This window comes from Heterocephalus glaber, unplaced genomic scaffold, assembly GCF_053883595.1.
Source record: "Heterocephalus glaber isolate CG9 unplaced genomic scaffold, H.glaber_assembly_v1.0 deba00001461, whole genome shotgun sequence".
Lineage (NCBI taxonomy): Eukaryota > Metazoa > Chordata > Mammalia > Rodentia > Bathyergidae > Heterocephalus > Heterocephalus glaber.
In genome coordinates, this window is record NW_028258308.1 from 35,225,254 (window position 1) to 35,252,153 (window position 26,900).

General features: G+C 39.4%; 3 protein-coding genes across 9 annotated transcripts in view; 1 reads left to right on the top strand and 2 right to left on the bottom strand.

Annotated features, from left to right (window-relative positions):
* Nucleotides 1–8,326, bottom strand: part of Pofut3 (protein O-fucosyltransferase 3) — a 431,777-nt gene extending 423,451 nt beyond the window's left edge. For 2 of the 6 annotated variants that reach the window (XM_021236835.2, XM_021236833.2), the window contains exon 1: nt 8,154–8,325. Coding sequence is in view for 2 of the 6 variants with exons in the window: in XM_021236834.2 (XP_021092493.1) it covers nt 6,163–6,204 (42 nt within the window). In the remaining 4 variants the exon portion in view is untranslated. The other 4 variants (XM_021236834.2, XM_087217269.1, XM_087217274.1 and 1 more) reach the window with 4 other exon arrangements.
* Nucleotides 8,327–8,375: 49 nt separating this feature from the next.
* On the top strand, nt 8,376–19,722 carry Mak16 (MAK16 homolog). 2 transcript variants are annotated; one of them, XM_004855399.4, is made up of 10 exons: nt 8,376–8,508; nt 10,681–10,730; nt 10,826–10,935; nt 11,039–11,103; nt 11,297–11,448; nt 12,147–12,201; nt 15,560–15,634; nt 16,327–16,440; nt 16,846–16,911; nt 17,040–19,722. In XM_004855399.4, the coding sequence occupies exons 1-10, from the start codon at nt 8,494–8,496 to the stop codon at nt 17,232–17,234; spliced, it is 897 nt and encodes a 298-aa protein (XP_004855456.1). In that variant the 5' UTR covers nt 8,376–8,493; the 3' UTR covers nt 17,235–19,722. The 2 variants fall into 2 exon arrangements, with proteins under 2 accessions (XP_004855456.1, XP_087073403.1); XM_087217277.1 differs by lacking the exon at nt 8,376–8,508 and adding an exon at nt 8,811–9,159.
* Tti2 (TELO2 interacting protein 2) lies at nt 17,649–26,583 on the bottom strand. Its single transcript, XM_004855401.4, has 7 exons — nt 25,540–26,583; nt 23,727–23,913; nt 22,773–22,865; nt 21,163–21,350; nt 20,942–21,085; nt 18,824–18,986; nt 17,649–17,845 (listed from the first exon to the last, which is right to left on the bottom strand). Exons 1-7 carry the CDS (start codon nt 26,178–26,180, stop codon nt 17,741–17,743), a joined length of 1,521 nt encoding a protein of 506 aa, XP_004855458.1. The 5' UTR covers nt 26,181–26,583; the 3' UTR covers nt 17,649–17,740.
* Nucleotides 26,584–26,900: the final 317 nt, after the last annotated feature.

Consider the following 26,900-nt stretch of genomic DNA (forward strand, 5'->3'; position numbering starts at 1 on the left):
TACTTTCAAATGAAAACAGTTTTGAAGCATAATATAATGAAAATCTTAAACACATCCAATAGCTTAAGAAATACAACACGGCAGACATGTTTGAAATCCCTGCTTAGGCTCCACAATCACATTCCCTTCCTCCACACCACCTCCAGCCTTGAGTGAGAATGGTACTTACATTTGCACATATCTCTACACTTTCCCCACACACAAGCACATCGTTAAACAACACAGTGTGACTGCGTGTGCTTTTGTGGATTACATCAGATACATCACGTTTCCACTGCAGACACGTCAGGGTGGCCCTGGGGTGGGTGACATCTGTGATTCCCCCCACAGATTGTTCGTGTCTTGTGTCATCCCCTGCCCCTGAGGGTGGGGCCTGTGACTCCATTTAACAATGGAGTACTGTGTGGCTAAAGGATAGGAAAAGGCTTGCATCATTAAGAACGCTTTAGCACATTAGAATGAGAGGCTGTCATTGGCAGTTTGGTGCATTGTGCAGCTGTGTAGAGAAATTTCAGTGGCAAGGAGCAGCTGTCTCAGGCTGTACCCCACAGAAAAGCTCAGCCTTTAGTCATTCAGTCTCAAAGAAGTAATACTGCCAGTTCTGAGCGAACTCAGAAGCAGCTTTTTCCCTAGTTGAGCCTACAGATGAAAATGCAGGCCTGACAACATAATAACTGCTGCACTGAGAGTCTGGGCAGAGGACCCATGTATGCAGGGCCAAGAATCCTGTAAAGTCATAGATGGGTGTGTCATTCTAAGCCGATAAATCTGTGGACCAATTGTTACACATCAGTTAATAGAGTTTACATTTGTAATTTATTTTTTCATCAATCGTCATAGTTTTGGGACTTATCCATGCTGACAATATAGATTTTGTCATTCATCTTTACTGTTATATAATTTTCCACTGTTTGCTCATAATGCAAGTGACATCTATTTTTCTATTGGTGAACTTTTGTATTATTTATATTTGTTGTATAAGCAATACTGCTTCAAAGATTTCTGTGTATGTTTTCTTGTAGATTTGTGTGAAAATTCCTCTAGAATGTGTATCTAGAAGCAGAACTGCTGGGTCATAGGATGTGAAAATATATTTTAAAGGGTATAGTTACACTGCCTTGTAAAGTGGGTCTGCCAATTTGCATATACTCTCCCAGGTGATGACAGTTACTGATCATGGAGATCCTTACCAATAATAATACTAGTATTGTCATATATGTTTAAACAGGTACTGCAAAAACGTTCCCATCTCTCCAGGTAAAGAGAATAGTTTAATGAGCCTCCACATAACCATGGCCAGTTTTGTTCTTGCACATTTAGCCACCTGCCCCTCACTGACCTATTTTATAGGTATATCCCAAATATCATATCACTTCATCTGGAAACATTTCAGAATAGATCACTAAAAAAAGAAATTTATTTAACATGATTTTTGAGAGGCTTGTAGATTCACACGTATAAGAATGACAGAGAGATCCTATGTACCATTTATCTAGTTTCATCCAAAAATAACACTTTGTATAACTATAGTATAGTATCATAACAAGGATACTGACATGAATACATTCTAAATACAGAGCATTTTCACTATCAAGTTGCTCTTATATAGCTACATCCTGTTCTCTCTTGCCTCTACCCCTTCCTTAAGCCCTGGCAACCACTAATCTCCATTTCTATTCTTTCAAGAATGTTATATAAATGAATTATATCATATGTAACCATTTGAGATTATCCTCCAACATAATTTTCTGGAGATTTAACCAGACCATCGTGTGTATGGTTTGTTCATTTACATTACTGAGTAGTGCACTATAGTATGAATATAATACTTCATTTACTCTCCTCCCATTGAAGGATACCAGGATTACTTTCATTTTATTTTATAACAGTTTATTAAAATAAGCAATAACCACACAAAGCAACACTATTTAGTACGTTTACTGAATTTTGCAAGTATGACCATGATCACTTTTTTTTTTCCAGTACTAGGGATCGAACTCAGGACCTTGCACTTGCAAGGCAGATGTAGCACTACTGGGCTAAATCCTCAGCCCCATAATCACGTTTTAAACATTTTCATTCCCCAAAAGAAAGCCTGTTTGTACAGTAGCTGGTCCAATTTCCCCACAATAACCCCTGCCACCCTACCAGTCCTTGGGAAACACTGAACTACTCTCTGTCTCCGTAGATTTATCCATTCTTGGCATTTCATACAAATGAAATTAGACAATATGTAGTCTTTTGTGATTGACTTCCTTCACTTGGTATAATGCTTCCAAGGTTTATTCATTTCTTAGTTACTTTTCTCATTGCTGAGACAAAATACCCAACACCCAAAGTTAAGTTAAAGGAGGAAAGGTTATTTTGGCTCACAGTTTATAGAGGTTTCAGTTCATAGTTGACTGACTCCAAGGCCGGGTGGCATGGCAGAGGGGCATCAGTTGTAGAGGAGAAACAGTTCATGGGGGCAGAAGGCAGGAAGGCAGAAAAGCAGTGAATTAGTGAGAAAAGCCACCACAGCAGCCTGCCTCTCCTTCTTATCCCTTCCAGGCTACCCACCCTTCGTGTGGTGCCACACACACCAGGGTGGGCCTTCCTATTATCCACAACCAGAATTATTCCAAACCAATCAGTAGACTCATTTAGTAATCACACACCCTTAATCCCAGCATTGCACACTTAATCCTGTACCACACACTCTAGATCCAGCCACCTCTGAAAAGTCCCACCTGTGACTACATGAAGCTTTAGGAGGACATCTAGACACAAGCTATCTGTACTTTCTTTTTATGTATGGACTTACCATATTTTGCTTTTCCATTCATCTGTTGATGGAAACTGTAATGTTTTTACTTTTTAGCTGTTATGAATGCCACTATGAACAGTCATGAACAAGTTTTTGTGTGGACAAAAACATGTGAGCTACTGGCCGGGGATGTAGCTCAGTGGTTCCATGAGCATAAGGTCCCGAGTTCAATCTCTGGTACCAAAAACCCCACAAAAACAAAAACATGTGAGCTATATCTGACATACTGAAAAGCTCTGACATGTTTCTGTCAACTGCCTATTAATAATAATTGCAATAACTGATTCTATAAAAATTTTTTCTTAATACATACCTAAAATTATAGGATAGTTTTTTAAAAATTACTTTAATTTATAAGAATATTTTGTGGCTGAAAATGTGATAGGATAATCAAGAAGGCATCATTTAAGAGTAAAATATATCACATTAGGATAAAACTCTATTGGGGAAATGGAATATGTTCATGTTCAAGAAGAAAAGAAAACTAACATTTCTGACTGTTCCATTTAAAAAAATGAAATATGCTGGCCTTCAAATCTATGACATTTATATTTCAAGTTATATTGTACATTATCCCCTCCCTTATCTCCAGGGAATACTTTCCAAGACATCAGAGGATGCCTGAAACCATGGATAGTACCCAACACTATGTATCCTTTTTTTATATACATATACACTTATGATAAAGTTTCTCAATCAGGCACAGTAAGAGATTAACGACAATAGCATAATAAAATAGGAAAGTTATATCATATACTGTTATGGGGCTGGGGATGTAGCTCAGTAGTAGAGTGCTTGTCTAGCATGCACGAAGCTCTGGGTTCCATCCCCAACACTGAATAAAGTAAAAAGTAATTTAAAACTTATGAAGTGTTTCTTTCTGGAATTATCCTTGCAATACTTACAAATCAGAGTTGACTGCAGGCAACTAAAACTGCAAAAACCACGGATAAGTGGGGTTATTGTTAACTTTTTAAAATGTCAATGCCTAAAAGATTCCAGAAATTACATAATTTTGAGTATTTGACAAAAATTCTTAGGTATAAGTTTAGTACTGTGCAACTGAGCATATATTTCCAAAAATATTTTAGGCAGTATCTCAGGAAAATATTTCAGTGTTTTAGACCTACATATTCTTGCTCAAGTTCATGGTTTTATATTGATGAGTCCCGATTGTATATCTATGATGGCATTTCTCTCTTGAACTCCAGATTTATATACCAACTGCCTTCGGGGTGGGGGGGCACTTTCACTCGGATGTCTAAAAGTCATTTGAAGTTTAACAAGTCTAAAACTGATCACTTGATTCTCCATGTAGCCCACTGCCAAATCTCCACTTTCCAGTGGCACTTTGGTCACCTAATTGTCCAGACGCCAAATGGTGAAGTTTTCCTTGACTGTTTTCGCTCCCATTTCATACCCAACCTACATATCTGCAAATCCTGTGAGCTATACCTTAAAAATATATCCTGAAGGCAGGGCTGGGGATTTAGCTCAATGGAGCCACGTCTGCCTCACAAGTGCAAGGTCGTGAGTTCGATCCCCGATACGGGAGCGGGGGGTGGGGTGGGGAAGGAGCCAAAAATGTGTGTTGGAGAAAAGATAGCCTCTTTAACAAATGGTGCTAGGAAAACTAAATAGCCAGGTACAGAACTGGCACTAGATCCCTCTCACCTTGTATTAAAATCAAATCAAAGTGAATAAAAGACCTAGATACAAAAACAGAAAGTTTGAGATGGCTAGAAGGTAACACAAGGGAAACACTTGAAACCATAAGAACAGGCAAGAGCTTCCTGAGAAGAACTCCAATAAGGCAGGAAACAATATCAAAAATCAACAAGGGGCAGGGATTTGGCTCAGTGGTGCCGCCGCCTGGCTCGCAAGCTCAAGGTCCTGAGTTAGATCCCTGGTACCAAAAAATAAATAAATAAATAAACAAATGGGATTATACCAAATTAAAAAGCTTCTGCACAGCAAAAGAAACAGAGTGAACACAACCTACTAAACGGGAAAAAAAATTTGCCAGCTACTCTTCAGAAGACTAGCATGTAGAATATATAAAGAACTCAAAAAATTTAACTCTCCCAAAACAAATGACCCAGTCAGAAAAAGGGCAAATGAACGGAACACTTATCAAAAGTACAAATAGCCAGTAATGATATGAAAAATGTTCAGCATCTTGTACACTTAGAAAAATGTAAATCAAAACAACTCTGAGATTCCATCTTAGCCTAGTCAGAATTGCCATCATCAAGAACACAAAAAGCAACAAATGCTGGGGAGGCTGTAGGGAACAGAAACCCTTCTACATTGCTGGTGGGAATGTAAACTGTTACAACTACCATGGAAATAAGAATGGATCAAAAAACTAAAACTAGAAATTCCATCTGACCCAGCTGTACCTCTCCTGGGCATATTTCTGAAACTGAAGATATCATAGTACAGGGACACATGCATCTCATGTTCATAGCAGCACAATTCACAATAGCTAAGCTCTAGATGCCCAACAAGAAATGAATGGATAAAGAAAATATGGTACATATACACAATGTCATGTTACTGTGCCATACAGAAGAATGAAATTGCCATTTCCAGGGAAATGGATGGAACTTGAGAACACAATGTTAAGCAAAATAAGTCAGACATAGAAAGTTAAATATGAGAAACCTAAAATATAAACATATAAATGGATAAAAAGAGGGTAGGAAACAAGAAGATACTTTTAGAGATAGGGAAGGGAGTGGGAGGATGGGGACATAAGACAGGCAGTGCAGGGATCAAAAATAATCAAGATACCTTATATATATCAATTCCTCAAAATGAACATCATTATTCTGTACTGCAAACATACACTATATATACATATATATATATGTGTATATATATATCCTTCTAATTATGTCTGCCTCTACTCTTTTGGTTCAAGTCACCATCATTTTTCATTGCTGGACTACTGAAATGCCCTTCTACCCTGTCTTTTTTTTTCCATTAAGTTTATTGGTACATTTTAGGTATAGAGTACAGTTACATTAGTTACATTCATCATTGTCTACCCTGTCTTCTTGCTGAGTGTGGTCCCTATTTTACATGGCAGCCAAAGAGATCCTTACATCTGTGGTCCTAACCTTGGATACCCACCAGAATCATCCAGAAAGCCATCAAAGCAGCAACGCCTGGGTCCCACATTCTGGGATTCTTGTTTGGTATGAAGTACAGTCTGGGCACCAGGATTGTTTAAATATCCTCCAGTTGACCTGACTACAAGGGTTGAGTACAACTGTGCGCAATCTAGGCCCAGCTTCCTCTTCAGTCTCATTGCCTGCTGCCCTGCCCTTGTTCCCCACCATGGAGCCCACCTGTTCCTCTTCGTGTTTCTTGATCACTCCAAGCATCTCCATCTGTCTGGACTCTGCACTTGCTTGTTATTCTGCCTTGACAGAAACTTTCACCGAGTGTCCTACTTTTCTTGTTGCTGAGACAAAATATCTGACACCCAAAGTTAAAAGAGGAAAGGTTTATTTAGCTCAGTTTGTAGAGGTTTCAGTCCATAATCAGCTGGCTCCAAGGAAGAGTGGCATGGCAGACAAGCACTGCAGAGGAGAAACAGTTCATGGGGTGCAGAAGCTAGCAAAGCAAGCAAGGGGGCCTTAGCAGCTTCTCTGTCCCTTTTATGTTCTATCTAGGCTACCTGACTTAGGGCAGGTGCCAAACCAATCAGTGGACTAGCTTAGTAATCACACAGCCTTAATTCCAGCATCACACACTCTAGATTCAGCCACCTCTGAAAAAGCCCCACCTATGACCACATGAGGGTTTGGTGGGACATCTAGACACAAGCCATAACACTGAAGTTCCCCAGTAAGCTACTTCCTTCGTCTTTCCCGATAGCTCTTTCTAGAAGAGCAGCCCTGTTTTCTATTAACTTGTTAATAATAACCTTATTATTACTTGTGACATAGTCTGGCTATGTTGCCCAGACTGGCCTTGAACTCCCAGGCTCAAGCAATCCTCCTGCCTCAGCCTCCTGGGAACTGGGATTAATGACTGCACTACCATGCCCAGTGACTTTATTATTTATAACAACACTACTTGACACTACATTATACAGCATAATTTATTTGCTTATTCTGACTCCCTACTCATTACCAAGCAAGCTCCTTGAGGGCACAGAGCATTTCTGTGTGTTACATCCCAGCTCCTAGAACTATATCTGACACATTAGCTGGTGCTCCAAAACTACTTGATGAATTAAAGGCTTTTGAAGGATGAAAGAAAACATTCACTCCTCACTTTATAGTTTTTAACTAGCCTATATTGCTACATTACTTATAATTAGGCATATTTATCACTTATAGGAGGGCTCTATATTATGCATTTCAGTTTGATGTTCACCAGAGCCACCTTTTACATGTGGTAATTATTCACAGGTCATCTGTGGTATGAAAAAGTGTTTGATTAAATCAAATAGAAACACACATTCCTTGCCTTAAAGCAGTGTGCAAGGCACGGCTGTGCAGGTGCTGGGCATACCCAGCCTTTTATTCCTGCCATTGTGTTTATAACTTGGCTTTCCCATACGGTGACACGCCTCTAGTCTCTAAACCAACTTTGCACAGGGCAACTGTGTAATGAGAACAATCACAACTACTTTTTATGAAGCAAGTTATGCATCTAACATACCTCTAATCCTCAAATACCCCATTTTCCAAATGGGGGAAGGGCTTAATAGTGATTTGCCTTAAGATACCTAGCAAATGGTCATTGGTTTTTATAACTTAAATTTGGCTCCAAAATCAATAGTTCTGAATTGCCGTTTTCACCAGCATGTAACAAAACTACATTACGACACACTGAATTTCTTCGTGTGCGATACGTCTTCAAATTAAAAATCCATCCTTACACTTTCATTTTAAACCTTTGTTTATAAAACTATATCAGCTATCAAGGATTTTCTTTTTCTCCCTGCGAAGTAAGCTGAAGAGACCTGTGAAGCCTCCTGATTGCCTCGTGTGTGGTAGGAAAGCACTCTAGCCCTTCTAATTTGCTATTTATAATTTTGAGGCAGGGACTCAGCTAACTGCTCAGCTCGCCTAGAGCGTGAGATCCTCCGGACTTAGCCTTGGGAGTAGCTGGGATTACAGGGGCGCGCTACCTCGCCGGCCGGATATCTGAAGCCTTATCTAATTCGGGAATTAAGACTGCGAGGCTCCAGGGCGACGGCATGCAGGATGACTGTAGGGGTGAAGAGCGCGGTTTAGGCTACAAAAGACGGAGCCTAAATTGCGGAGTGCGGGCTCAGAATTTATGAAGGGGGGCAAAGAGCACAGGCCCCAACCGCCGTCCGCACCTCTCCGAAGCTCACTGCCTGTCCCAGGGCCGAGGACAGGAAACACCCAGCCTTGGCGCTCCAGAGGCTCCGCGCGATCCTCTAGCTCGCAGCGCGTGGACCCATAGCGCGCACTGACGGGACGGAAGCTGGGCGGGCGGGCGCTGACAACCAGGCGCTGACAACCAGGCGCTGGCGGGTGCAGAGATCCGTCGGAAGTTAGGCGTCAGAGGATGCGACGCACTCCGAGAGTCTCAGGGTTTCTCGCGAGAGATGAGGCTCGGCTTTGCGGAAGTGACTCCGCGGAAGAAGCGTGGCTTCTCTCTTCATACCAGGTGCTTCGTCCTGAACCGCTTACACCATGCAGTCAGATGATGTGAGTCCCCTCCTGTTGTTCTGACATCGCGGCTGTGCGCAGGGAATTTCGCCCAGTTTAGGACTTATTTAAAAGCCACAAACATACTCAGCTGGCTTATTTGTTTGCCTCGTGCAGTTCCAGACGCGAGACGTCCAGAACCGGATTCTGTAAAGTGGGTCACACTCGTGTCCAGCCCGGCTCGCTGCCCGAACGGGTTAAAAGACCAGGACGCTGCCACCACATCCCAGGGGCTGACTTGCTCAGTCCTCGTTGCCTAGTGATAAGACTTTCTGCAGTGCTGTTAGTCTTTTGGGACTTGGGAAGGCGGGAAAGGGTCTTATGTTTGCTGCGTATTTAAGGATCCCTTCGCATCTATGCACGTGTGACTTTTCAGTCTGCTTTTCCCATGTTAGGTATTTCTTTGTGTTTGCTCTGCCGTCTGCCGAAGCCTTAATTTTGGAAACAGCTTCATTCATTGAGCTACTTGTTGGATAAATAGTGCTTACAATGTACCAGCCATTGTAATTACCGGGGATTTGGTAGTTAAGCAGCCAAAAAACTGCTCTCCAATAACGTGCTCGTGAGGGAGACACACAGACCTAAAAGATGAGAATGAGCCAGCCAGCAAGGGGCGAATTAAAAGTACTCTCGGAGATAGGAACAGTAAAGGTAAAAAGATATGACAATAAGAGGGAAGGAATATAAAGACACCAATGTACCTTGTACGAGGGAATCGAGAGAATGAGAAGTAATGAGTTGTATATATGCCTGCCAGGGCAAGATAATTTGTATTCTAGGAGCTATCTTTTGGGCTTTTAATGGGAGGTGACATCTGAAATGCCTCTGTGAAAGTTCTCTATTGGCTGTGTGAAGGACGCTGGAAGGAGGAAAAAAGCATGAAAACAAAAAAGACGAGGGTAGTAATGGTAGAAATGAAAAGAAATTGATGAACTTCAGATGTGTTTTATCAGTGCAACTGACAAGATTTGGTGATTAAGTGAAAAAAAGGAGAGAAATCAAAGGATTTTGGATTTAAACAAATAGTTCAGTGGTGATTTTATTTACTGAAATGGAGAAGACCGTGGAAAGAGTGCCACATTTATTCTTCAGAGGGCTGTGAAATTCAGAGCTCCATTATGATATCTTGTAGATGTCCAGGTTGAAGTGTCAAGTAGGAGGCTAGAGGCAGACAAATCTGACTCTCGGGAAAGAATAAAGAGATGATGATTTTGGAGTCATCGCTTTAGAAATGATATGTAAAACCACAAGCCTGAATGAGCACCCTACTTTTCCAGCTTTACTTCCTCTTACCTATTCCTTCTGTCCCCACCAGACATCCCTATAAAACCCCGTGTGCTCTTCCTTCACCCTTCTTTGTATGGTTTTTTTCCTTTAACTTTCAAAACTTTTTCTCAATTGCTCAAAGCCTGTTACACTCCCACACTTTTATATGGCTTTTTGCTACTATGTGATACATTGTTTATATACCTCCCTCCCTAAATTGGTAAAACTGAAGGACTATATAGTCCTTCAAAAAATACTTAAGTGCTTACTGTGTGTCAAGACTTGGAGATGTCAGTGCTTTACCTGAATTAAGTATGTAAGTACTGAATGGATAAAGAGCATATTAGCTGGTGAAGGATAGGAATAATTTTCCTTGCCTTCAGTGAGATTAAGTGGTTATGTGTATTAAAATGCAGTCCCATGCAACCTTTAACAGAATGAACACATTGTGTAAAGAAAGTTACAAAGTATATGTAATATGCTCTCATTTTTTGTTAAAAATATACACGTAGGCATATTACAGTTGGTTGGATGTATACATGTATAGAAAAATTCTGGAAAATTGCAGAATACTAATGAAGTTTTATCTGAGTAGAGAGAGTATAGTTTTTACTAATTTGCATTTAGTTTTTGTACAAGAATCTGTTATTCATGTAAAGTCAGGCTTTCTTACAAAGTATTTCTTCCTCTCATTCCTTAGAGATTCCTTAGGGGCTGGGGATTTAGCTCAGTGGTGCCGCCACCTGCCTCAAAAGCTCAAGGTCCTGAGTTCCATTCTCAGTACCAAAAAAAAAAAGATTCCTCTCCTTAGTAAAGTAGGCACTGCCCTAGAGTATTGTCTTTTTTACTTCATATGGCGTCTGTTGGGCCAGGGCAACTGAAATGGATTTTTACTTTGTTTCATAGGTTATTTGGAATACATTAGGAAACAAGCAGTTTTGTTCCTTCAAGATACGGTAAAGTCTAGATTGGCATTTTAGACTAAAATCTTTTAGTTGCTCTCTTCCTAACCATTTTATAATCTTTGTTTCTTTCCTCCCTTCCATCCTAGAACAAAGACTCAAGGCTTTTGCAGAAATGAATATAGCCTGACTGGACTGTGTAACCGGTCATCTTGTCCACTGGCAAATAGTCAGTATGCCACTGTCAAAGAAGAGAAAGGTAACTGCCTGGTTTTAACTTCCATGAGAACTATTAAACATCCTTTAAAGAGATGTTCTTTAATCTCTAAATAATATTAAGTGTATTCTACTTTATGCTTTAGGGCAGTGCTACTTGTATATGAAGGTTATAGAACGAGCAGCTTTTCCTAGACGTCTCTGGGAACGGGTAAGACATAACCACAAACCTGTGATGACCACTGATGAAGACCAAAAGTGCTACGTGTTTTTCCCTCCTCCTTGCCCATCTCTAGATTAAACTTGTAAAGCAGCCCATTTGTCCCCTACATGTGGTATTGACAGTGACAGCCTAATCAATCATTTTCCCTTGCCCTACAAACTTCCTTTTTTTGGTCTGGTAGGTCCGGCTTAGTAAAAATTATGAGAAAGCACTGGAACAAATTGATGAAAATCTGATTTACTGGCCTCGCTTCATTCGACACAAATGTAAGCAGAGATTCACCAAGATAACCCAGTACCTGATTCGAATTAGAAAACTTACACTAAAGCGACAGTAAGTATTTGGGCCAATTTATTTTTAAATCTATCCTTCTTTCCATGGAGCATGTTATAAAGCTGAGATTGTAAATCCTCTAATAATGCTGTTAGATTCAACATTTTGTAATCTTTTAAGCTAGGCTAAGATGAAGAAACTTTAAAGGTGTTGATTTTGTCTGACTTTTAAAACAGTAGAGTACACCTGATTATTCCCTTCCATGCCCAACAATCTGCTTCAGAAAAGTTTATTATTTCTGAGGGAATCTTAACATTAGAGATTTGAAAATAATCCAAAAGATGGGAATAAACAGGAATGTAAGAACTTTACCCTGGAGTCATTGAAAAATGAAAAGTGGTAAGAAAGCCACAGAGTAAATAGAATACCTGTGAAGAAATATTAGACACTGATGTTTTTTCATTATGATGTGTAGAGAAAATGTTAAAGATATCAGTCTTTTTAGTTCACTGAGGCATTAACCTTAGTATATAATGAATACCCATACAAGTCTCAGAATGCCTAAAATAACCAAAACCACCTACATTAAAATACATATTAAACTGTCTGACTTGTGGTAGCATTAAATTTCTAGAACTTATAAGTAGAAATTGCTGTATTGATCTGAGCCCACAGAAGCACCACAAAAAATTATCTTTTTTATGGTGCTCATAGCATATGGACCCACATTTTCAGATAATGTGATTTATTTCTCCTAGGAGGAAACTTGTTCCCTTGAGTAAGAAGGTGGAGCGAAGGGAGAAAAGAAGAGAGGTAACTCACTGTTTCAGTAATCATAGCTTCTGTGTTTTCTTCGAGAGGACGGTGGAGGCAGGATGAATGGGAAAGATACAGTCACCATCTTCCATCTATATTGTTTCTAGATAATGATTCACTAATGGATAACAGTATTAATGCTTATGATATCTAATTTTTCCTCTTATGTATGACTTTTGGTGCAGGTTAAAATATGATTGCTTTAAGGATATATGTACTGAAGGACAGAAAGAATAGAGATCCACAACTGGTCTGAAATTCTTGATCTCTGTCCAGTGTGTCAGAATTCAAAATCTTAATGTTGCCAGTCGTGTATATTATATTACCTTCAGCAAAGATTGAGCATTCTAACCAAACACACTAATATTTCTACAGTGAAATGTAACAATGTTCTCATTAGATGGATTTTTCTTCAGTGTCTTTTTTTCCCCTGGTACTGGGGATCAAACTCAGGACCTTGTGCTTGCCAGGCAGGCACAGCGCCACTGAGCTACATCCCTACCCTTCAATGTCTTAATGTAGTGCTGACATATTCACTTTACTTCTCTCTGAAACACAATACCCGACACCCACAAGTGAAGGAGGAGAGGCTTATTTTTATTCGTGGTTGGTAGACTGTTCAGTCCATACTCAGCTGGCTCCAACAAGCTGCTCATGGCATGGTGTCCAAGAGGCAGAGAATTCACGAGAGGAGCTGGGCAGAAGAAAAGTCCTTCCAGGCCGTGCCCAGTAAGCCATCTCTTCAGACCAGGTCTTATTTCTTAAATCTGTCATATCATTGGTCTCCGCACATTTTAAAATGGTCTTTCCATCAAAAACACTTTTTGAACATGTACTCCCCAACACATATTATTTGTAAATATTAATACATGTATACTTCCACTAACAGTATAATGTATATTATAAATAAGTTTGTAATTAGAAAAAGTCTGGTTCTTAGCTGAAAGTAAGTATATCTTTCAGCACTATCTTTTTTTTTTTGATACCGGGGATCAAACTTGGGTCCTTGCGCTTTCGAGGCAGGCGGCGGAACCACTGAGCTAAATCCCCGGCCCCTTTCAGCACTGTCTTAATGATAGCTACCTCAAAGATACATACAGAAAATGCATTATTTGCATTAACTACTTCGTATTTTTACTTCTCCAATTATGCTTAGGTTTTTTGTTCAAGTCCATCTGGTGAGTTTTCTTATTATCCAGTTGTCAAATGTGTTCTCTCAAACTTTTCAGAATAAATTAAACTTGTACACTTTTCCTTAAATGAGTTTGGTGCACTCTCAGAAATAGATTTGGGACTACACATGGTGGCACACACCTATAATTACAGCACTCAGGAGGCTGAGGCAGGAGAATTGAGATTTCAAAGGTAACTTGGACTACATAGTAGGATCTTAGTCTCTAAAAAAGAGAAAAATAGATTTGGAAGAATTTTAAATGAATTGGAAAATTCTATTTGCTAATTTTTAGCAGTTTTATAGGAAACATTTTCAGCAACATTATGTATGGAAAAGATCACTTTTTTCTATACTCCCCCATACGTTCCCCACTCTGGGGAACCCAGGACCTGGCACTTACCAGGTAAGGGTCCTTGGTGCCTCATCCCAAGCCCCACTTTTAAAATGTCCACAGAATACATTTTTAAAATTAATTTGTTCCTCCAACACACTATTGAAATGTTGCTTTTGTTTTTAACTGTATTTAAGTGCTAAATACACCATTAGATAACCAGCATACCTTTACAGTTACTCTCCAATATACCCAGTTAATCTATAAATCCACTTGACTTCCCCAGCCAATTAGTTACATGCTGCAGCAATCTGAATAAAGGAGCGAGGTGACCACTTTCAATATGTTCTTCTCTGGAGATAATCTTGTTCACTAAATGTGACAGAGAACTATTTGCTTTATGGATATAGTCAAGGCATCAGTGTTAGTATACATGAAAAATATTAGTAATGCTTACATTTTTTTTTAAAGGAAAAAATATATGTCTTGAATATATTCTTATACCTCAGTGGATCATTCCTGAGGTGTAAGCACACTCTAAAGAACAAAGTGGAACATCACTGTATCCTTTGTGTGTGTGTGGTGGTGGTGGTGGTGGTGGTGAGGGACTGGGATTGGGCCCAGGGCCTCCTGCATGCTTGTGAGCATTCTACTATTGAGCTACATTCCCAGGTACCTGTTAAAAATTTTGAGACAGTCTTGCTAAGTTTCCCAGGCTGGTTTCAAACTTGAGGTCCTCCTGAACAGCTGGGATTATAGGTATGCACCACTGTGCCTAGATCCAGTGTAGCCTTTTAATTGAGCCATGGGCCCCTAATCTCCCAGCCTTGTGATATATCCCAAACACTGCTTATCATTCTAACACAGCTTCTGTGTGTAACAATGTAAAACTCTCTTAAGACTTGGACTATCAAATTAATGCAAAATCTTAATTTACAGAGGTAAATTGAATTGTTTTGGGGAGGGGGGTTGTAAGTGGTATAGGTTGCTATTATCTGTCTGAAGAGATCATTGACAAAAGAGACTTTTTAGCTTTTTTTCTATTACATGAAATCTAACATCATTTGGAAAATATGCTGTAAATTGGTGAAGGTCACTTCCTTTTCCTCAGTTTTTACAAAGTTTGGGTTTAGGGTTGGTAATTTTCTGAGATTCTTAAATGCATGCACACATATATCTGGTATATTAAGGGCTTTACTTTAAAACACTACTGTATTTTTTTTTTTTTGCTTAAATTCTTTTATTGGTACATTTTAGGTGTACAATACATTTACATTTATCATTGGGTGCTTATACCTGTACATGATGTATCTTGGTTTTTATTTTTTCCCCATTACCTGTGCGGCCTTCCCTATTTACAAAGACTTTGTTTCCATTTTTTCCTTTTCTCATAATTTTTTCTTTCCCTTCTTTCCTTTCCCCTTCCCCTCCCACTTCCCCTACACCTTTGGACCTTTTCTTCCTATTTCACATTATCAATTCTTTGTTTTAATCATTTTCATCCTTATTTACACTTTCAGTTTCTCACACTAGAGAAACTATTCGGTATTTACACGTGTGTCCTATTTATTTCACTTGAGTATGGCCTCAATATGCATCCATTTAGCTATAATTTACATTTTTTAAAACAGTATTTATAAAACAGAACCTTTCAATTGAAAGCTTCCCAAGAGGATTTGAGGGGGAAGAAGAAAGAAATTATGTGGTTGGAGTGGCAAAAACCCCAGCAATAGTACGTAGTGGGGCATGATTAAATTTTGTTTTTTATTAAAAACTTAGTAGTTTCTTCTACCTCCATGGACTGAAAAAAGCACCAGTGAAGCAAATGGGTTTGTTCTTTTCTTGAACAGGAAAAGGCATTAATAGCTGCTCAGCTGGACAATGCCATTGAGAAGGAACTGCTGGAGAGACTGAAACAAGACACGGTGAGAAAACCAGTAGCTCTGGGGTATAAGCAGATTTTAAGTGGTAGCATGCTAAGAAATTTTGGGGAATGTGTTTTATTTTTAAAGATGCTAGAAAGGTTCCCACTCTGATTTTATCCTTGGAATAAAAGAAATTCACATAGGCCTGGGTTTCTCATTTTAGTTCATCAGTGGGAGCACATAAAATGCTTTCATTACCCTTGACTCAATTTATAGGACACCTTGCCATTTGCCATTATTTTCGTTTGTCATTCCAAACTCAGCAGTGCCTGGTCTTTGTAAAACCCTTAGGGTTCCTCCCATGTATTACACTAATCTTTTAAGGTTCTTTGAAATAAGTTTTAAAATCTTTTAAAAAATCAATGTCATTTACAGACAACATGTTAAAAATACGTTATTATTGCCTCTTGTCAACAAAACTCCATTTGTCCCAATGGATAGGGTTCATAAACTACTAAACTTTTAATGACTTGGTTCTGTCTCTCATATAGGCCACCTATTTGATGTTAACCACTGGTTATGTAAATACCAAAAATGGCCAGCACTAGGCTTGCAAATAATACAGAAATGTTCCTCATCATATTAAGTATTCTCATTTAATCAGTGAGGAAAAACTAATATGGTTGTAGAATACTGGAAACTGAAGTGCAATTCCCACACACAGTTAAAGCTGTCATCTGTTCCTTCTTCAGTATGGCGACATCTACAACTTCCCCATTCACGCCTTTGACAAGGCTCTGGAACAACAGGAGGCAGAGAGTGATTCTTCAGATGAGGAGGAGAAAGATGATGAAGATGATGAGGAAGTAAGTTTTTTTTTTTTTTTTGATAAGCAGTGACCTAGAGATAGAATATCATCTTTAGCTCTCTAGCTGGAATAATTTTCCCACCTTTCTCATCATTAGGAAATTAATTTTGGTTTAGCAGTAGCTTCTTTGTTCTGCAGGCTCAGCCAACAAACTGTTTATAAGTTAACATTTTTGGCCCTACTTTAAAGATGTTTTACCACTGATGTTTGACATCAGGCATGACAGTTTTCTGTCCCTAAAATTTTTTTAAATTCAGAATTAAACTTGAGAATGACTAAATTTTGGTTGCCCAATATCTAATGTGTAGGTTTTGATTATATTATCTACTTATCAAAGAATTGTGCTGCAGTCTCAAAGGGATCTTCATTATGTATTTTAAACCTAATAACTGGTTTATTTTAGGATGTAGGAAAAAGAGAATTTGTGGAATATGATGAAGTAGACGAAAGTGACCTAAGTGATTTTGAGGTGAGCTGCGGTTTAAAAATAAAAGCCCTTTGGCCTGTAGCAGAAGAAACTAGAGGGTTTCTGCTCAGTGAAGAGTTTGGAAAAGTCCAATGTTTTCTTTCCTGATTGACCTTTTTGCTGTGTATTAGGGTATGGATAAACTGGAGGCCAGTGATGATGAAGATCAGTATGAGAAATCATCCGGTGAAGAGGAAGAACAGGCTCTTAATGCAAAGCACAAAGGGAAAACACCCTTGAAAGGAGTTCTGCGCAGAAAACGAGCCTATGTAGAGATAGAGTATGAGCAGGAGACAGAGCCCACAGCCAAGGCCAAAACCATGTGATTTCTCTCCAAGTGTAATCAGGACTGAGCATGCTCAGGGTCTTCTTTCCATTTATATGCACCTCCCATTTTTTGCTCTTTGGTATATTTCACACAATATTTGTGTTTTTAATATTTATGCTACTTCACTGAGGCAAGAAATGTGAAGTAAATGGAGAAAACTCGTGAATGAACATTTTTATAGCGTATGTGCTGAAGTGACAGCTTGAATCCAAGAAGCTTCACGGGTGAGTTCCTGGAGCTTGAATGAAGATTGTGGGTGTGAATATTTCTAAATTTTAAGCACTGAATTCCTTGGTGTCCATTTCTTTTTCCTCCTAACCTTTATTTAAAAATGGTGGGTTTTCAATTTTTCCTTGTTCACCTTTCCCTGTTCCTATTAAGGTGAAAGGAACAAGAGGAGGAAAAAAGAAACTCCAATTTAAAATGTTTAATACAAAAATGCCTTTCTCCATCACTCCATTTGTACAATATGGGACAGAAGAACCTTTCCCTTGGGAAATATTCTTAAATTCCATGGTAGGACATGCCTTCAGAGTCCTGCTGCACTCGCCTGATGCAGCTCACCACTGTGGTGTCTGTACAGCTCAGGAGGGTTCTCGCCAGGAGATCCTGAAACATGGAACCAAACAGGCATGAACTTTTTACAGAATTGTTTTTTCCCCTTTTACCTTTATTCTTCTGTCTTACTATTCAAAGAAGTAATAAAAGGATGACACTAGAGGAGAGCTTACAGTCAGAACACGTATTAAAAGCCACACTAGGAAAAACAAAAAAAAAGCCGCACTAGGGGCCGGGGATGTACCTTAGCTGTGCTGAGCCTGCTTAGCAAGCGTGAGGTCCTGAGTTTGATCCCCAGTACCAAAAAAAAAAAAAAAAGCCATACTATCTCTAAATATTTTTAGGATATAAATTTCTTTTCATGCTGCATTCAGTCTTTCAATTAAAAATCTCTATATTATATACAGTAAGAAATGAGACAACTAGTTCATTACATACATATAAATGTACACATAGCTATAATAAGCTATGGTCTGGAGAAGTTGACTTTTGTGGAACCAATGGGAGGAATTCCATTTTGGACATACAGGAAATGGAAAAACATCTACCTAAGAGATAGTTCCTCCCTTTAAAATGGAAACATTTCGGGTATCTGAATTACTCTAAATAATTACTATTACTCTGGTGGCTTAGAGCCCATTGCCTTTTTTTTTTTTAATTCACAAGAACAACTTAAATGTTACAAACTCTGGTAATAATGCTTTTGCCTGTTTTCTTTTGGCTTTTGCTCTGAGTTCTGAGTAACTTTAAAGGAAAATAAAAGGGTCTAAGGGTATAGATCAATCCTAAGTACATCCTTAGCATGTGCAAGGTCCTGGGTTTGATCTTCAGCACCAAAAATACGAGAAAAGAAAAGAATAAAGTATTGATCAAAACTATTGAAGACCAGAGGGCACAGATATGAAGACCTAAAACCCTCCATATTCATTTCCAGACTTGTCCAGGCAAATGAACAGTAAATTCTAATCAATCATAGGAATTACCCGAGTATAAGGAGGCCCAAGTGAAACCAGCTGCTGACTGCCTTACCTTTACCTGTCCTCGAGAGCAGCGGTCCAACAGGATCAGGCCATCTGTGGCCTCCTGTAGCAGGGCATTCTTAACAGGCTCAGGTGTAAGGCTCGGGTCTCTTGCCACATCACATATCAGCTTCAGGAGAGCCTTTAATAAGACCACAAGTCTGCAGGAAATTCTGGAATCAGATAGAAAACTATTTACTCTAAATTAGGATATTCAAATTTGAATTCTGGTGGAAAGCCCTCATTTAAAGTGAAGGAACTAAAGTCAAAGTGACATGAAAGGGCTAGTTCTGGAAACAACCAGAGACCAGCCTCCGGACCTTACCCTCCATCTGCTTTTACCTCTGCAGCAGGCTGCTTGTGCAGATGCACACACATGCAACACCTGCTTGAGAACACCCTAACTCCTTCCAGAAGCTTCTCTTCTAAGGAAACAGGCCCCTCATGGGGTAAGGGGGGGAAACAAGATCTATCCTCATCACAATCCTACACTTTTGCCCAGAGAAAAGGACCTGACCAAGGTCCTTTAACTTATTCCAGTTAACTTTGTACCGTCTTTGGAAGTTCATATTAGAATAAGGGAAATAAGGTTGGGTCCTGGGGCTCAGCATCAATTAGAATTTTCAGTGATGTAATTTCAGATCCTAGCTTACTATCATTTAAGTCCAGCCTATTTTCTTGTAATTATTAACCTTCCTAAAAGTTGAAAAACACATTTCTGGAAGTGGATAGGGATGATGGTTATATAACATTTTCATAGTACTTAGTGTAGTGCCACTGAATTGTATACTTTAAAATGGTAAATTTTATGTTTTTTTTAACCACCATAAAACTACATCATTGTGAAAGCTGCAAAATAATTCAAATTGTAATGTGAAAATACATACAATAAACTCTTTCTGCACAGAATATGACTGGGGGAGTTTTAATCCCTTCATCTAAAAAATATTCAGCCTTCCCCTATTCTTTGTGTGCCTCTCAATCCTCTGTTATCATTCGTATGTGTTCTCTGTTAGCTTCTTCACACACAGTTTTTAACCTCCCAACATTTGGAATCTTGGTCACTGCTCTTTAAAGGCTTGCCATAGAATTAGTCTGAATCAGTTTTATTCTATTCTAGTCCATTCTTTTAATATTTATGCACCTAATACCAGGTAGTTAATATACTTTAGTAGGAGTACAGAACAGACATAGTCTTCCATAAACTGTGATTTATTATAGGTTAGTGGGGAAGAAAGAATATACAGATGAGATCTGTTTCAAATGTGACCAGGGGAAAAAAATCTCATGGGAAAGGTTACTCTGGACTCCTTTATACATTTGTGAGAGACGTATGGTATAGGACAGATGTTATATGTTGTTGGAGCACTAGCTGAATTAAACTTTCAGTTAATTTCACTTACGTTGCTGACTTGGTTTGGGATCCAGTTTGTTCCTGGAACCTCCTGTGGGCCACATTTGGAATGCCTTCTAAGCAACCACATCCTAGATTAGCATTCTGATCACTGTTCTTCAAATGTTAAATGTTAAGCTGTGAGGGGCTCCCTTCTCACATTTAAGGAATTTAGGATGAACAAGAAGCATGTCTAACATAGCACTTCTTCCTGCCCTCTACATATGAGTTATAAATCTGGCAAGATACATAACCTAATTACTTCCCAAATTACTTGACCAAGAATGTTTGTTTTTTTTTTTTGCCCTGTGGGATATCAAAAATTACCTGGGTAGGGCTGGCCATGGTGGTGTAAGCTTGTAATCCCAGCAATCTGAGTCTGAGGCTTGGAGGTCTGCCAAGTTTGAGCCCAGCCTGCACAACTCAGACCCTGCCTCAAAGCTGAGGATGTAGCTCTGTATAAAGATGTTGCATTTGATCCCCAGTGCGAAGAAAAAGTAACTTGGAGAAGAGTCTTCAGAACACCAATCTAAGTCATTTGGGATATAGTTTAACTTTCTACTGGTATTTTTTCAGTTCAAAATCTCACAAGTGTGTGAAAATAGAAGGTAATTTAAATATGTAACATGCTCTTACTGCTCTGCATTGAATGCAGTCCTGGGCAAGTTCTGCAGAGAAAACTGCCTAAGTTTTCTCCTTTTCGGCGCACCTATCTGGATGCTATAACTGCTGTACCTGGGCCAACTGTACTGCATGACAAGTTTTAGGGTTTCCAGTATCTTCAGCCTAGCCTCCTCCTCTGGCCCATCATACACCTCCAGGTAACCAATGATGACTCTCTCTAGCCTCTTTAAATGCCGGACGGTTAGGATCCCCAACCTAAAGACAAAAGAGAAGATGTGACACCAAAGAGTGAAAGTTGGGGCAAATGGCAGGCCAGCAGCCCAAGCACTCACCTTCTCACGAAGGCTGGTAGGTTCCTTGCGTAAGTCCTGCGCAAAAGCAGGCGGTGCTCTGGCTCCATGTGGGTCAGGATCAGCTGCAGCACCTCATCACAGTGTGTGGTGGTTCGGGCTGCATCTCCCTTCCAGTGCTGGGCTTTCTCCAGGACAGGAAATAAATCCAGCAGACATAAGAGCACAGCCTAGGAGGCAGGAATGGAAAGAAGATTTATAGTTCATCCATTTCCATTCACAACACTTCCAATTTTTTAAAAAAACTTCATTAACCTACTTACTGTCCTTAAGGTATATGTCATAGAATTCTAAGACATCAGCAATTAATATATTAACCCTTCCATACCTAGTGATCCATTTTTGGAATATCCATAACAGCAGAACATGATGAAATGTTTTCAAAATCTTGTTCCTTGAATTTTTCTAGGTAACATATGCATTTTATGCAAAAATTAAAAAATTTCAATCTTCGGCATAAATGGGTTAAGTGCATATTACTTTAAATTTTCACACTGTTCATATTCTTTGTCTCCCTCTGACAGTCTCAAGTTAATATTTTGTCCTCAGGACAATTCTTTGCTAATTTATAAACTAGGAAGAATGACAGAATGGGGACTTTAACCCACACTTTAGGATTTTATGCCTACTGTCACTAAATCACAAATCTAAGTGACTTAATAATACACAGAATTTACATATACTTTTAATAAAAACACTCCTACACAGAATCTAAGATGGTCCAAATTTATATCAAATTTGACTACTCCATCTGAAGTTTTCAGTGTCATCCCCACACACACAAAAGATGTCACTACCTCTAATTGTTTTTTGAAGCAAAATATTTATTGGTGAGTTTTAGATACTAATAATGATAACATTCATCGTAGGGAATTTTCCTACCTTTAGTTTTATGTAACTTGCTTCTTCTGTATTCCGAATACTCCCCCCCTCAGAAAGTCCCATTCACCCTTCCTAAGCAAACATCCTCCATAAGGCTTCCTTCCAAAGTCTCCTTAAACCACCCCCAACAGCATCTTAAACCTGGTTAGTTGCCTAACTGAACACCCACTGCACTTCATACAAACCTCTTCTAACACAGTTATCACTGCATGATATTTTGATGTAGATATATGTATACAGGATATCCATTTCCACCAATGTCCTTCCAAAGGGTCTCTTAAAGCCAAAACCTCTGTCCAATTCACTTATCCTTGGAACCTATAGTTACTGGCATATAGTAATGTCTGCTGAATAAAAAGAATAAATGGCACTAAAAAATCTACATGCAAAGAGTTTTGAATACATGTGTTGATGTAAGGCAGCACAGAAGAACATTTAAATTAATAAAAATAAAGTATTTTCAGATATAAAGCTACCTCCAAGTAATATATAACTGATCCACATGAAGACAAAACTTTTCTGTGAAGCTTCAAGAATGCAAATGCCTGCTTGGTCTTGGAGATATATTTAACTCGGCAACCAACACCTTTTAGTTATCATCCTCAATTTCCAAGAAAAGAAAATGTCTCACAACTATTTCCTATTATGTAATACCATTTTCTCCTCCGATTTAGAGAACCCAGATAGGTATGTATAAATCGTACAGTTACCTCAATGAGGTGGTACTCTGGCATGTACAGATGGTTGAAAATGGCATGATAGAGGACTTGGGCTCTGTTATACTGCAGCAAATCAGCAACCGGCTGCAATCAGACAAATTATCCAGTTAAAAGAAAGCTTTCCCCAAATTGACAAGATCTTGATCATTTTTGTTGATAATTTTTGAAATTGGATTATAGATAATATGGAGATTTCTGTGTATATTTATTTAGATAATTTTTTTTTTGAGACAGGGTCTTGCTGTGTAGTTCGGGCCGGCCTGGAACTCACTATGTAGCCCAGGTTGGCCTCAAACTTGCCACAATCTTCCTGTCTTGGCCTCCCAAGTGCTACGATTACTGGCATACACCACCATGCCTGGCTTATTTTTGTATATATTTTGAAAGCTCCATAATATAAAGTCAAAAAAAAAAGTTTGAGTAATACCTTACAGATTTTGTACAGTCCCTTTCAGGTTCTGATTTGTTTTTTGCTTTTTGAAAGTCAACTGTTAATCACTCAAGGACTAGTGATTCATTTTGGTAATGATGCGCTTCCTATTTCTTCTGTAATTACCCAAGTTGTTGTTGTTGTTGTTGTTGTTGTTGTTGTTGTTGCTGGGGGGGGTCTTTTTGGGCTGGGGATGAAACTCAGGACCTTAGCATGCTAACTAAGCACATGCTCTACCACTGAGTTACACCCCAAGGCACATAATTACCCTTTTAACTATATTACCTTAAAATGTATGGGGAAAAAAAAAGTACAGGTTCTACAAGGTTGGCAGAAGGAAAGTTTAAGGAGAAATACATAAATAAGTGAATTTAATGACTTAACAGTGTTAACAGAAAGCTAGTTAATAAAAGATTTAAAATAAATATAAGCAAAATTAATAGTTATATCATAAAGAATAGCCAATAATGAGTCAGTCTGTCTCATAAATGCAGGTGACAGTAGAGACTGCTTACCACATTAAGCACAATGTGATGTAGGCAGCGTACACCTAGGATTTTGTTCTCAGTCTGATAATCATCTGAAATGAGCAAGGATGGGGGGAGTATCCTCTCTAGGTGTTGGTTTAGCCAGGGCCGAGTGACTTGTTGCAGAGTCCATGAGAAAACGTGTTTGACAGCAGGGTTATTCTTCCAGGATTCCCTAAATGGATACATGAAATCACACTAAGTACAGTGACAGAATATTAAGTACAATATTAATCACACTAAGTACAGTGACAGAATATTAACTAGGGAAGAAAATTAATCAGGTCAGCCTGGTGTGGTGGCCCATGCCTATAATCCTAGCTACTCAAAAAGGGAGGCAGAAGGATGAAGAATTTCAGGCCAGGCTAATAAGCAACTTAGTGAGATGTTATCTCAAAATAAAAATAAAAAAGGGCTGGAGGCTGGATGTGGTGGTGGACATTTGTAACTCCCACACTGGGAGGTGTGGCAGGAGGGTCACAAGTTCAAAACTAGCCAGGACAACTTAGCAACTTAGTGAGATAAAATAAAGTCTCAAAATAAAGTAGATAAACAAAGTAGATAAATAAATAGGGCTGGAGATTTAGATCAGTGTGATGGTTCTAGGTTCCATCCCCAGTACCACAAAAGAAAAAAACAACAAAAAAGGGGGAGGGCTGGTGATATAGCTCAGCACTGAAATGATCGCCTAGTATGCACAAAGCCCTGGGTTCACTCTCCAGTACCCTTTCTCTCCCCCAAAACCCATGATTTTACAACAAAGATATGGTTATACATTTTATGATGTGCATTAAAACAATTTACATAATTTACCCAGTGAAGATGGTGCTGAGATAGGAGAGAAGGGAAATGTCTAACATTATTATTATAAAGGAACAAATGAATCAACATCTGAACATCAATTTATAGCTTATAAAATGACTCAACTAATCCTCAAAATAGTAGGCATGTTATCTTTATATTGCAAGTGAAACTGAGATTCAGAGAAGCTATAATCTTGTCTTACTCAGCAATTAGAAGCACTACTAGCCTCAAATCCAAGCCTTTTAACTCCAAGTTCCTGAGAAAATGAGTTATGGACCTTTTTCCTCATTACTTCAGTGCTACAGATACTAAACAAAATAACAACTGGAAACTCACAAAAAGTATTTTACCTAATAGTAATCTAAAAGGTTTTTACTTTTTCATTTCAAATATTGCTTCCTTAATAACAAGCAATGAATTAAAAAATATCTAGGTTTTAGGGGCCAGGATTTAGCTCAGTGGTTCCAGTGCCTGCTGAGCAAGTGCAAGGTCCTGAGTTCCATCCCTGGTACCAAAAAATAAAAAATCAAACAAAGACTGATAAAAACATCTAGGTTTAAATTGAAAACATAAGTTTAAATCCTCTTCAAACCCCCATTCTCACCTAACAAGATACTTAATTCCAGACAGATGGGCAGAATTTCCAATTTTCCATATCACTAATCAAAATTTCCAACTTTCAAAGGCAACTGTTCAGGGCTGGAAACTGGGTTCTAACCTCAAATTTGCTAGTTTCTAGATAGTTTATTTTTAGCAAATCACAAACTCTCCAGGTTTTAAAAGATCTGCAATTACAACATCCCTATTCTGGGCCCGGGATTTAGCTCAGTGGTTTCACCACCCGCTGCACAAGCGCAAGGACCCGAGTTCGATCCCGGGTACCAAAAAACAAAAGAAAACAACATCCCTATTTTTCTGATGAAGAAACTCAAGTTCCCTTGAGCTCTAAAACTTTAGGCCAAAGCTCAAGTCAGTGACAAAGGGCAGAAGTACTTACTTATTCAAAGTGGGTTTGAGAAGCCCCAGGATCACAGTAAATCTCCTTTTGTCCTCTTCGTTTTCCCCGCATAGGAACCCTGCCACAGAACTGCATTCAGTAATTTGAAGCAGAAAGGCAAGCACCTGTCCTGCCACCTCCCGAGATCTTGGGCTGGTCCATGGTTGCTCTAAGCTGTGTGTGACGGCAAAAACATAGACAGGTCCTGCCAAGTGACGCAGGCCTGTCTTCCACGCAGGGCAGACCAGAGAATTTTTGGCATCCTCAACTTTCCCCAAGAGCTTAAGAAATACCAGTCCAATTTCTGCTGCTTTCTCGGCCACCTCAGAGTAACCGTTACCTTCCCCTTCCTCCTCCTTGGGTGGGGCTGCATACTTCTCCAGGGCTTTTGCCACCTCCCCCAGTGTCTCCGGCATTTTGTGGTGAGGTTCACCACCCCTCTCAAATAATCTGTCACATTCTGTGGCTTCTATTAGAGCAATGAGGTCTTTAAAAGAGATATCTCTTGTGTTGCGCCTTCGTGCCTCCAGGCCGGTAAGATAAAGCAAAATCTTGGAGAAGGCGTGCCCGAGGGCAGAGGGAGACCGGTCTCCAGGCAAAGAAGCGCCTTCCCGCGAAGTCTCAGCGCCGTCAAGTTCCATTCCTCAGCGCGGAGGAGCCCGTCAGCTCCTCCCCGTCACCCAGAGACCAAGACTGGAGCCGGGTGGAACCCAACAAAGAAGAGCGGATGACTCCGAGGCTGGAATTCTCCCAAAGAACAAGTAACAACAAATAAAATAAAGAGACAAGATGTCTTGGAGCAGAAGGGCGAGGCTGAGCGGGATAATAAAGTGTGAATAAGAGAAAGGGGCCTTTCTGCTAGTTTCAGACTTGATGCGGTGGAGAAAATACTCTTTCTGGAGGCGCAAAAAGAGAAAAGAGGAAAAAAAAGTTTAAGAAATAAACTGCTGGGCCATGACACGAACAATACCACCAGTACCTGCAGCCCTTCCCGCACACCATCTGTGCCCAGCAACATCCGGCCCCAGAGAACATCATTGCCGTAAAACTCAAGACTCGCTTCCGCCAATACTGCCATAACACTTCATTTCACGACACAAAGTCGTAAAGCCAGAAGAATCCTGGCAGGAAAAAGGCAGAAAAGGTGGAGCCAGGGCGAATATATTTGCATAGATAAGCATCCACTCTCTAATTTTGCTTGTGTTTTATTTTTAAGAGAAAAACAAAAGAATTATCAGGGATAGCAACGCTAATTTTTAACTGCATAGAAGATTGTATATAAAGACTGACTGCCTGCACTATGGTGGTCACCCTTTCTGTAAAATTGGTGACATATACCTGGGTGTTCGTAACGGAAGCTC